Below are 13,150 nucleotides of genomic sequence, written 5' to 3' on the forward strand. Positions count from 1 at the left end.
TTAGGCAATTGGGGTTAAGTGACTTGCCCAGGGTCACACAGCTAGTAAGTGTCAAGTGTTTGGTCTGAGGCCGGATTTGAGCTCAGGTCCTCTTGACTTCAGGGCCAGTGCTCTATCCACTGCGCCACCTAGCTTCCCCTTGAACCTAGCATTTTGAAGAAAAGAGCAATCATGTGGCTCTGGAGCTGAAAGAATAGCCATGGACAATGTGGAAGAACATCATACTTACTGGACATTTGCCTTTACTATTGCTACCAAGAATTACTTATATGGTCTGTGTAGGCCTGACAGCAACAGGGACTGTCTTTCTAGCGATGCAAAGTACAATATTTCCTTTCAGGGGACCCCCAAACCTTTGTTTATCACTCCGAATCTAGAGGACTGTAGAGGTCCCCAGAAGAAGGTGAAGGATCATCTCTCAGTCTCAATTGTGTTTCCCTTCTGAGGAAGTCTCAACCACATGGTAGCAGGGGGAATTTGAAGAGCTATTTAGGTCCTTAGAGGGAAAGCTGGACTCACCATAGAGGAAAGGAAAGCTCCCCTGACTGTTTATGGGATCCTAGGATCTTTTGGGTAGTTTTGTTTGGTATTTGGTATATATTGTTAGCTTGAGTGCTAGCATGGGCACTGAAGGACATTTTTACCCACATCTGTAGAAGCTGCATAGAAGTGACCTCAAAGTCTCTGACACACACTGGCTGTGTGATCCTGTCTAAGTCATTCAACCTCTTAGTGTTCCTTGATCTCCTTAAGACTCTAAGTTTCAGAGCAGTTGCAGACCTGCATTGGCAGAGGGAGTTTCCTCATCTGGGAACTCCTAACACCACTGAAGTCACAGCTCCAGTCCCTATATCTATCCCTTATCCTAATATCAGAGAAACTCAAACATGAGCTATATTCTGAGATTCCCAGGAGACACCCTGGGCAGGGGTATATGAGCCAAAGGCTGACGAATAGGAAATCCCCCAAGTTGTTTATGGCCTCAAACATTCCTTAAAAACATGAGGTATTCTTTCATTAGAGTTTCACTATTTTTGAACATTGACTTAATTCTGTTTTCAAATTCATTGTGCCACTGGGTTCCACTGTCTGAGGGAACTCGATCCACGTAAAACCAGAATTGCGGTTTGAGGCCACAGCTTATACAACAAAAGCAGAATCAAAGAATTTGGGCACAGGGAAGGGTAGGATCGGGGGCTGTTTCTGTGGGAGGGGGACAGAATTAGATTATAGCAAATCAAACACATTGCAGGGATGTAGTGCTGATTTCTTTAAAGTAATACAACAGAATTTGATGGCAGCACAAATGTAACAATTATAACCTTGAATGTTAATGGACCAAGTGAGTGACAGAATAGAAAAAAAAAAGATGAATCCGCTGTTCAAGAATGCTAAGAATCGAAGCAACAAGTAATTAATGTGTTTAAAATGTGCTTTTGGCCAGAGACAACTAAGAGTTTGGGGTACCATGGTCAGGCCTGGAGAGGACTGCTAGATTTGCCAGTTTAAGGCCAGTACTCTATAGGGCCTTTCTCCAAAAAGCTCCAAGGGAATTTTTTGTATAGTATTTCACAGGTCTAGAGGATCACAGATTTAGAACTGAATGAGGTCTATGACATCATTTGGTCCAACTTCATTTTAAAGATGAGGAAACCGAGGCCCCAAGAGGTTAAATATCTTGCCCATGATCATTCAGGTAGTAAGTAGAAGTGATGGGATCCTTTAACTCCAAATCCAGTGCCCTGCTTCACTGGCCCACATTACCTCCACTTCATTTATCTTCTTATTAAACGTATAGGACAGACAGAAAATCCGAGGCAGAGCCACACTAAGTGATTCACACTAAGTGCCATAATCAGCTCCATAATGGCTAGAGAGCCAGCTGTAGAGTCAGGAAGGCGATGTCTGACACATACTGACTGTGTGACCCTGACTGGTCGCCTGCATTCTACCACTAAACTACAGAGCATGTGCTGATTTACATTGGTAGAGGGAGTGTTCTCACAAGCTCACTCTACAATGAGGAGGTTACCGGTCTTTCAAAAAAAAAAAAAAGAAAAGAAAAAAGCCATGTGCATATTAATTGCTGTAGAATATGAAAAATAACAGGAAATTCTTTTACTTCTTGCTTATTTAAGGAATTTTCTTCTTTTGAAATAATTTTGGAACATGATTTGCTAGAAGTCAAAACAGAACAAAAAAATCAGATGTCACAGCAGATAGTTTTTCAGAGACTAGAAATTAGGACTAGAGCCTTTTCACAACTTTAATGAGGTATTCAGGACTTTGTTATTTTGTTAGATGAAACAAAAGATATTAAGCTGCAATTAACTCTGGGTGCTGGGTGTGAAGGATCCTGCTGCCAGCCTTTGGTACCATTTCCTTCCCTAATCCAGAGGTTTACCCAGCAATCTCAAAAGTATTTGAAAAGTACAGAACCAATCTTATGAGATGAAATTAACAGCAACCAAACTGAAAAGTCTAATAGGGAAGAGGTGAGAATGTTTGTTATTGAAGGCAATAAATTTTGAGAACTCAGGAACATTTAGTCCTCGGCTCTCAAGTTAAATATTGAATACAAGTTGTTCATGAAAATAAAACCAACAAAAAGGCCCATTAAGAAGCACCATTTGCCAGAGCAAATGGGATTACAGAATCACAACATTGTAGACAATGTGAACCAATCTTCATCAATCTCTCTAAAGATAAGGCAGGTGGTTAAAGGGTTGGACAAAGTCTGATGCTGGCACTCATCTTGGCTGGAAGTGATCTCCCCCATTTCTGGCCTCCCTCCTACTATGTTCTGTTTGTCAACATTTACTATACTTTCCCATTCTACCTTATATCACAGCCATTTGAATATGCCTTTATCTCTATGTACAGAAGCTCCAAGTTTCATGCAATGCCTTTTGCACATAACAGACACTGAATATTTTTTGAAGAAAATTGACTTAAGAACTTTGACCAGTTAGAAAATATTAGATTCACTTTTTAAAATGTAGAAGTGATTATTTTTAAAAAGGGATCTTTACCTGGTAAGTGTGTACTCCCTGAGTCCTGAATGCAGGTTCATGGCAGAAAAAGTACCTATGCATCCACGTAATCGTTTATCTCGACCAATCTTCCACGTAACAAACAGTGGGCTGTGATAAGAAACAGAAAATACAGCTTACAGAAGTATTCAATTTGACTTTGCAAATATTTCCTGCATTCAACTTCTGACTACTGTCATATAAGTTTCACATGCAGCCTCAGAAAAACTGTGTTCCAGTGTCCTCAGTAACCTTAATGACACCAGAAGATCAGACTCTGAGCTGGAAGAGACCTCAGGTGGCAGCTGTTTCTACCCATAACTCAACAGCATCACCCCCATAACGAGTGGTTATCTAGCCTCAAGCCAAAGGCCATCGGAGCTGAGGGACTTGCTACTTTGTAGGCAGCTCACTGTGCTTTCAGACTACTGTGATAATTCACCTGAGCTTGGTGGCCATGAGCCTAGAGGAGTACCTGCTGAAACTCTTTCTTAGCTGGAATCCAAGACCTTTTCTTTTTAGGCTTAAAGCCTTAGGCCTCCTTTATCCGGAGATCTCAATGCTCTGGAAGCTAGAAGCAAGCTCTTCTGTCTCCCATACTCTACTATGACTCAACAATTAATAAGCATTTATTCTTTTATTTTTTTTGGGGGGGAGGGGGCGAGACAATTGAGGTCAAGTGACTTGCCCAGAGTCACACAGCTAGTAAGTGTTGTGTCTGAGGCCGGATGTGAACTTGGGTCCTCCTGACTCCAGGGCTGGTGTTCTATCCACCGCACCACCTAGCCGCCCCAAATAAGCACTTATTGGACAGCTACAATGCACCAGGAACTATGTGGAGCATCAAGGATGCGAACAAAGAACAAAACATTCCCTATCTTGCGGAAAACTCTATTACTCAGATAGATAATAGCGGGCAGCCTGAAGTCAGCATTGGGCCTGGTGCCCTGGGACTAGGCCTCCTAAAGTTGCAGTCTCAGAGACCAGACCCACTCTATCATCCTGAGCCCAATACAGCTTTCTCTCCCTAGACTCTTATTCTCCTCTCCTTCTTAGCTTCTGTCCCTAGTAGACTGGCCTTAAGTCCACTTCCATAGGCTGGTTTTGTATAGAGCTACATAAATGTGCAAATTAAGGTGAGATGTATGTAAAGTCCCATATATAGGGAAAAAACCCATCTATAAACTGACAGACAATTTCATTCAACTTGGCTCAGGGCTTTAAAAAAAGGTATTAACAAAAATAAAACATATTTAACAAGTTCAAAATTGTATATTAAAAAAAAAAACAAAATTGTAAATTAAAAACTCCCAACATTTTAAAGTGCTGTTTAGCAGTATTTAAAAACCATAAAATAAATTTAAAATGATAGTACTACATGAATATGACTTTATACTCAAAATATTTTTTAAAAACATATTTCATTGTATTTTGGTTTCTTTTAAGATTTTCTCTGCATTTGGACCGGCACTATCTACTTTCTGTTCTGCAGAGTGATGGGCCCATTTGAAAATTTCCTTCCTGAATATGGGCGTGTTTATGTACACATGTGCTTTGAGACTGCTGGAATAAGGGAAATGACTAAAACTAAGTGGGTAAATCTTGGAAAGTTTCATGGAAAAAGTTAAGTTTTTAAAAGAACTTGGAAGGAAGACAGAGGTACGGTTTGGCAAAACCTTGTACCCATAGAATTACCCTGGACATTTCACCTCTGCAGGGCTCAGTTTCCTCATCTGTAATATGACGGAGATAGACCAGGTGATCTCTACCTCCCTTCTAGCTCTAAAATCTTTCATTTTAATCTTTTCCATCCTATGGAATCCACTGTGTACAGTTTGAACTGTGACCTTCTCTGCTCCCCCTACTGCCCTTATCCTTCAGTACATCATAATCTAGGCTATGGCTAATAAATGAATGGGTTGAATAAAACCTTATAAATTCAGACTAAATAGGGTTTGTCCAAATGAATGGAAATGTAGAATGAAGGAGCCTTTTGAAAAGGCAGTTTTGTTATTTACAAGCACATGTTCTATATAAAAACATATTAACAAATTATCTCCAAGTACAAGTCCTTCCAGAAATCTATTTTCATGACTGCATCATAGATATACATGATTAGCAAGTTAATTTACATGAAAGCAAAAGTCTTTGAAAAAATTTTTCTAACTAGATTAAGCATGTTCCCTGAAAACTTGTTTACTTCATTAATATATCTGAACTTCAGACCAATTAGTGACTAAGAAAGCAGTGTTTCTCAATAAACTTCACATATGACTAAGGGTATTGTGTATATATGTATATATAAAATTTTTACAAACATAAAATGCATTAGGTATTTATTCTCAATTGTTAACATATAAAGAACAGTTCTGTTCTATTCAGAAGCAACTTTGTTATTTTGATCTCTACAACTTTTAGGAAATTTAAAAAGAAATTATATTGAAATTGGTCTGCTTCTTACATTTGCACGTCTGTAATGTTCTTAAGGTTGCATGGAATATAAAGCACACTTTTGCCCTCTAGAAATGTCCATTTTATGGCGACCTGCCATACCTCATAGTACTGCTAATACTAGGATCTGTCAAGAAATATCTTTTTAGAAACACTCAGCCAACACTCCCACTCAGCCAACATTTCAATCACTCCATACATATAAGTTATATTGAGGTCTACAAAGTAAAGTTACAACAGCAGGATAGCACACACACACACACACACACACACACAGAGGAATATATGATGCAGAAGACAATGAGCATTCCTTTTTACAGGAAACCAAAGGTATGATGACATCTGAAAAATGACCAAGAAAAATACAGGATGGAAGAGGGAAGGACATGAATGAAGGGGCAGTGTCAAGTCGTCCAACTGCCTGGAAGAAGGAATATGGAAAAAGGCATATAGAGACTGGACAGGTCGAACAGAGGGTGGATTGTAGAGGATCCCGTATGTCTGAATGGTTCAATTCAGTTCAACAAATATTTATGATGGGACTCGCATGTGCCAGACACTGTGCTCGGCACTAGGGTACAAAGACACAAGTGAATCAGTCCCTGCCCTTAGTCAATCAACAAGTGTTTATTAAGCACCAAATGCATGCTAGGCCCTGTGTGGGGGACATCAAGACAAAAAAGAAATGGCCCATGCCCACAAGGAGCTCAAGCTCTAGCTGAGGCAATAACATATCCAAAGATAAGTATAGATAAAATACAAAGTGAATAGAAAGTGATGGGGGTTGGGGGTGAGTGCAGCACCCACACTATCAGCTAGGAATTGTGGCAAGGAAAGGTAGGAGGTGGCTCCTCAGCTGAGCCCTAAAGGACACTAGGGATTTTAAGAGATAGAGGTAAGGAGGAAGTGTATGACAGGCATGAGGATCAGCCTCTGCAAAGGCAAGGAGACATAATGTTGAATGTCACGTGTGAGGAACAGCAAGAAGGAGTGGGGAAAAAAAGGAATAACGTGGAATCAGCCTGGAAAGGAAAAATAGAACCAGAGTGCGAAGGTCTTTAAATGCCAAACAGAAGAAATCTGTATTTGATACCAGGGCAATAACAGTCAGATTTGTGCTTTCAGAATATTACTCTGGCAGCTGTGTGGAGAATGGATTGGAAGGGGTGGGGTGGAGGGGCTGCAGATAGAAACAACTAGAAGATGAAAGATAGAGTGGGGAGTCGAGGATGACACCAAGGCCGCAAACCTGGCAGAGCCCTTGACAGAAAAAGGGATGTTAGGAGGGAGGAGATTTGTGTTTGGTTCATTGGTTTTTACAAGGTGGCAAGTGGTGTGGGAGGAGAGAAGAGAACACATTGTTTGGGACCTGTTGAGTTTGAGATGCCTTAGGGAACATTCAGTTTGAAATTTCTACTGTAGAAGGCATTTCTACTTTACTTAGTGAGCAAGAGAAAATCAATTGAGATTTCTGACAGTGGCATGAAGGGAAAGACTAAGTCAGGGACACCAATTAGCAAGTTATCACAACAGTACAGGCAAAATGTAATGAGAGTCTGAAACACAGTGATGGAAGGATGAGTGGAGAGATGAGAGGGAGCCTCAACAGCATTTGTCATCTGATTAGACAGGGAAGGTGAGCAAGAGGAAAGAATCTAAGATCGCCCCAAAGTTATGAACTTGGGTAATTAGGTAGATGATGGTACCCTCACTAGAAATAAGGACGGCTGGAAGAACAGTCAGTTTAGGGGAAAAGATGATGAGTTCAATTATGGTGTTAAGCATGAGATGTAGACAGGATAGTCAAATGAAGCTATCCAGTAGGCGGCTCAAAATACCACAGTGGAAATTTAGGGAAAGGGCAGAGACAGACCTTCCCTTGGCCCTGTCACTTCTCCAAATGATGATCTTGTCTTTTTTCTTCCCTTCACTAAATTTCCAGCCACTTAGTTGACATTTACTGACTCCACTTCCTCACCCTAATCCCTTGCAATCTGGCCCTTGATGCCACCAATCTAATGACACTGTTTTCTTCAAAATGGATTATTTAGACTTCAAGGACTTCTTAATTCCCAACCTTTTATTCACTCCTCGTCTTCCTCAACCCTTTCTGCAGCAGACAACACTGATGATCACCTTTTGGACACTGCTCTCTCTGGTGCTTCTACTTGTCAGACTGCACTGGATCATCATATTTCACCCTCCTTTCTCTTCCCTTGCCCTTTACTCCCTACTGCCAATCTCTCTTCTTCTGTAGCTGTGCCTTTAATGAGCTCATCAGGTCCCATGGTTTTGTCACAACCATGCACTCATAAATATATACATCCCTCCTCAATCTCCTCTATGAATTTTAATCCCCTATCTATAAATACCTTTCTGCAAATGTTCACATGTATGTCCTACCAGTACCTCAAACATGCCAAAAATGAATGCATATTCTCTTCTAAAAATGTCCCCTCCTTCAAACTTCCCTATTTCTTTTGCGAGACTCCTAATTGGTTTTCCGACTTCTAGTCTTCCCACTCTCCAACCCATCCTCCACAGAGCTGTCAAAATAATCTTCCTGAGGCACAATTCTGACTATATTCTCCCTTTCTCCAAAATCTTCAGTGGCTTTCCATTACTTAGAAGATAAAATACAAATATTTTCCTTTCAAAATCTGGCTCCTCTTCCCTTTTTGGCCTTATTTCATACTACTCCCTTTCACAAACTCCACATTGCTAGTAAATTAGACGACTTTTTTAGGGTCAATATTCCATTTCTCACATGCCTGCATTCTCAAAAGCCAACCCTTATGGCCTGGTATGTCTTTCTCTCCTCTACCTCTCTGAATCTTTCCTTCCCTCAAGGCTCAGCCGAGGGACCAGCCCTTCCATGAAACCCTTACTCAAGCCCTGCTCCATTTTCAGTGGACTAAACTTACTTGTGTGTGTGTTCTATCCCCCAGTAGAATGTAAGCTCCTTGAGGGCAAGGTCTAGTTCATTTTTCTCTTGGTTTCCTCAGTACCTGCTACTGTGGTAGTACACAGGAGGCACTGAATATCTGTTTGGTAATCTACATTACTGAATCAAAGGAGATCATCGCATTGATCATTCAGGCGCCAAACCTCAGGGTTACTTTTTTTTTAATCCCCCTCTCTCCTTCACCCTTCATGTCCAAACAGTTGCCAAGTCCTAGTGTATCTACCTCTACAAAAGCTCTTCATCTCATCTCTTCTCTTCTCTCCCACAGGAACCACCATACCTACTGTAGGCCCTCAACAACTCTCACCTGGACTATTACAGTAGTCTCCTAACTGTCCCCCTAGCTTCCAGCTCCCCCCTCCAATCCATCTTCTATTCAGCTAGCATATTAATCTTCCTGATGAACAAGTCTAACTGTATCAGTCACAAAATTAAAAACCTTCCAGTGACTCCCTATTGTATAAGCAATGAATCCTTACCCTGGCATTGAAGGCCTGGAAAAACATCATAACAATGTCTCTTTCTACATGCTTGGTTTTCTATCCTTTCTATTCTAGATGAATTGGATCTTAGCTATTCCCCAGTCTTGTCCCCTTGCTTCTATGGATTTGCTCAAGCCTGAGACACACTCCTTCTACATTTCAATCTATTAAAATATTTTTATTCTTGTCTATCCAACCAACATTTCCCCCAAACAAAGCCCCCTATGGAGTGCATTTCCTGAAAAGCAAACAAACAAACAAAAAAAAACCCCAGCTTATTGAGAGGTAAAGGAAAGGAAGGCTGTCCTATATCCTTTAACTTCAATAGTGTTGGGCAGTTCTGCTGCCTCTCAGGGTTGCCACTTGTTATGGTATTGTGGTGACTGTGCATACTGCTCTGGCTTTCTTCACTTGGCATGACTTCACATCAATCTCCTTTGTCTCTAAATTTTTCATTTTTGTCATTTCTCATGGCATAGTAATATTCTATAACAGTCACCATTACATCCCCCCAATTGTTGGACACATTTTATTTCTAGTTTTTTGTCACAAATGATGTTACTAGGAATATTTAACAGCATATCATTCTTTTCTTACTGTCAATAACCTCCTTAGGGTATATTCCCGGTAGTAATAGACTCTCTAGGTCAAATGGAATAAACAATTTCAAAACTTTTCTTGCATAATTCCAAATTTGTTTCCAGAACTGTTGAACTAATTCAACGCTCCACCAGCTATGAATTATCATACTTGTCCTCCCACTGTCCCTCCAAAATGAGTTTTCCCTTTCCTAACTTGAAGAGCCTGAAGGAAAATCAACATTTAAAATGTGCAGTGGATCAAATAAGTATGTATGCATAATGTGTTTCGCAAACCTTAACCTGTTATATAAATGTGAGCTATTCTCTACTGATAATATTAAACATTTTTCAAGGAGTTAAGTTTGTATTTCTTTTGAAAACTGCTCACTATTTGATGACATGTCTATTATGGAATGAATAACATTTCATCTTATAAATTTGTGTAAATTTTCTAAGTATTTTGGATGCAAGACTTTTATCAGATGTGTGTAATATAAAGATTCTTTTCCCCCCAACAACAATCTTCTGACTGTAGTTGTGTTTTATTTATTCAAAAGCTTTTTAAAATTTATACAACTGAGATTGTCCTTTTGTCTTTTATGAACTCTTCTGTCCTGTGAATGGTTACATTTTTTCTCCCTAAGCATAGCTATAAAAGCCATAACTTTCAATTCTACTATTATTTTTTAAGATTTTATATTTACATTTGAAATTTGAAATTTATCCTAGTATGTGGTGTAAGACAGAGGCCTTGAACTCATTTTTAAAAAATATAAATTGGAACTGCATTTCACATAATTGATTTCCTTTGTAATTCTATGTATTAGATGCATTCAAAAACATTATTTTGAGGAGTCCATAGGCTTTACCAGAATGACTTCCAAAAGATGTCTATGATACACACCAAAAAAAGGTTTAAGAACCCTTAATGTTAATGTTAATGTTAATCTAAACCTTATTATTTGCCAGAATACTTTCTAGTCTTCCTAACAGTTGCTAAATAAAGTATCACAGAATTTCAAAGTCAGAAGGGACTTAACGGGTCATTTCTTTCAGTCCACATCAGAACAAAAATTCCATCCACAACACATCCACCAAGTGAAATCTAACCTTTCCTTGAAGATCTCCAATGAGGGGAAACCCTTCACCTTCTCCAAAAGCTGCCGTATCCACTTTGGGTTAGCATTATTAACTAGTCTGACGTTTCTCCTTATACCAAATTTGCCTTGTTGTAATTTGTAATTTTGTAGTTTTTGTAACTAATTTTTGCCACTTCATCCTCTCATCCTCTAGTGATAAACAGACTAAGTCTAATTCCCTCTTCACAAGATAGCCATTCAAATACCTGAATATGATTGGCATTACATGTGTCATTCTCCCCCCTCGTCCCTCAAGTCTTCTCCAGGATAAAATCCCCACTTCCTCCAGCTTGTTCTCAATATAATCTGACCTTGAGGCCTTTCTTGTTGCTCCCTTCTTAATAGCTAATGGCCTTCTTAAATTATGGACCACTGAACTGAACATACTCCAGGTGAGGTCCAACCCAGGTAGAATACAGAGGAATGAGCCCCTCTTTATTACTGGAAGTTCTACTTCTCAATGTAGCATTGTGATGGCATTTGCTTTCTTGAGGTCCTTCCCCAGAACTACAGGTACTGAATTTAAATAAACATTAGACTGCTATGTGTATCTTTTTCTAGGTCTTGCTTATCTAGTCCATGCCATGGATCAACTTTTCTTTTATTTACATAGTTTTGGTAATCGCCCCTTTGCAATATATTTTTCTGAGGCTGCTGGGTGGTGCAGTGGATACAGCAAGTCTGGAAGACTCATCTTTCTGAGTTCAAATCCAGCCTCAGACACTAGCTATGACCCTCAGCAAGTCACTTAACTGTATCTGACTCAGTTTCCTCATCTGCAAAATGAGCTAGAGAAGGAAATGGCAAACCACTCCAGTATCTTGGCCAAGAAAACCCCAAATGGGGCCCCGAAAAGCTAGAAACAACAAAAATAATAATAACAATAATCTTCTAATCTGGTCAAATCAAATCCACACTTCCCATTCTCCCTTCCCCCAATTATTTTAACTTTAATTTTGTTGTTGTTGTTGTTATTGTTACAGATAGGATTTTATAGGTTTAAGAAACTTCCAGTGTGGAAACTCCCTCTCCTGCTGCAGACTGGACATCTGCTACTTAGAAAGATGGCTATGTTCAAGGGCTTATCCACAGCCCATAGTTTGTATGTGTCAGAGGCAGGACTTAAACCCAGGTTCTTTTGGACTCTATACCCAGCATTCTACTATACCATACAACCTTTTGCTATATCTCTTGATATTCTTGTCCTATTATTCCTATGAATAAAATTTTAAATTATTTTGTTTAATCCTATAAAGCACTTCTGTTAATTTGATTGGCATAGCATTAAATCTGTAGTGCAGTAGGGTAGCATTATAACTTTTACTATATTGGTACAACCTAACCATGAACATTAAATATCTCTCCAATTGTTTCAGCCTTGATCTTCATTTTCATAAAGTAAACTCATCTCTGACATAGCTGTGTTTTAAAAACTTGGATTTCCAAGAAAATGAATTTTGTTCAAAACCACAGATATAAGATATGTATGACATAATTCACTACAAGTTTATCTATGACATTCATTTTAAAGCCACTCACAAACATATATGTTATTTTATCTTTTTCTTTGTATGAAACAGACAAGATTCATATTTTAGGAAGAAGTTGGAAAACAAAAGCTTAAAGACATCTTCTACTATATGGTAGAAAGTATGTTGGATTTGCAATAAGAGCTCAAATACAAGCTTTACTACTTAATAGTTGTGTGAATATAGGCAAGTCATTCAATTTGTCAGTTGTATCATTTCTAAAATGATTCTAAATCTATGATTCTTTTGAATTTGGAAAAAAATTGTTTTGCAGTTCTATTTACAGAAGTGTTCCAAGATGACTTGATAGGTTAATTCCAAGATATTTAATGCAGTAATCTAATGGATTTTCTTTATTCCTTCCTCCAAGTGATAGGATACAAAAATCTTTTTTTCCTCTTCCTTTTTCTAAAAAAATCCAAAACATCTTTGTTATAAGAGATGACTCTCTGAGAGGGTTAAGGGAGGGACACTGGGGAAATCTAAGCAATAAAAAAACAAATTCAATAAAAACATTTTTTAAATAAAAGAAATTAATCAAATAAGTACATAGCCTAGTATGTGACAAACCCAAAGATCTCAACTAATGGGGGCAAGAACTGACTATTCAACAAAAATTGTTGGGAAAACTGGAAAGCAATCAGGTAGATACTAAGTCTAGACCAATGTCTCACACCGTATATCAAGATAAGCACCAAATAGATACCTGACATATTAAACAAATTAGAGGAGCAAGGAAATTACCTGTCAGATTTATGGATAGGGAAAGTTTGTGACCAAACAAGGGATAGAGAGGATAACAGAAGGTAAAAAATGGACAATTCTGACAACATAATATTAAAAAGTTTTTGCACAAACAAAATCAATAAAGCGAAAATTAGAAGAGAAGTAGGTAAGTGGGAAAAAATCTTTGCAACAAGTTTTCTGATAAAAGTCTCATTCTAAATATATAGGGAACTAAATCAAATTTA

The 13,150-nt window shown here is 38.7% G+C and overlaps 1 protein-coding gene across 1 annotated transcript in view; it reads right to left on the reverse strand.

Annotated features, from left to right (window-relative positions):
- The window catches only part of AMMECR1 (AMMECR nuclear protein 1), a 150,933-nt gene that overhangs the window by 82,432 nt on the left and 55,351 nt on the right, over nt 1–13,150 (reverse strand). Inside the window, 1 exon segment of the mRNA XM_078147723.1 lies at nt 3,033–3,143. Within this exon segment, the coding sequence (XP_078003849.1) occupies nt 3,033–3,143 (111 nt within the window).

Source organism: Phascolarctos cinereus, unplaced genomic scaffold (assembly GCF_003287225.1).
Source record: "Phascolarctos cinereus isolate Bilbo 61053 unplaced genomic scaffold, phaCin_HiC Scaffold_8;HRSCAF=390, whole genome shotgun sequence".
Lineage (NCBI taxonomy): Eukaryota > Metazoa > Chordata > Mammalia > Diprotodontia > Phascolarctidae > Phascolarctos > Phascolarctos cinereus.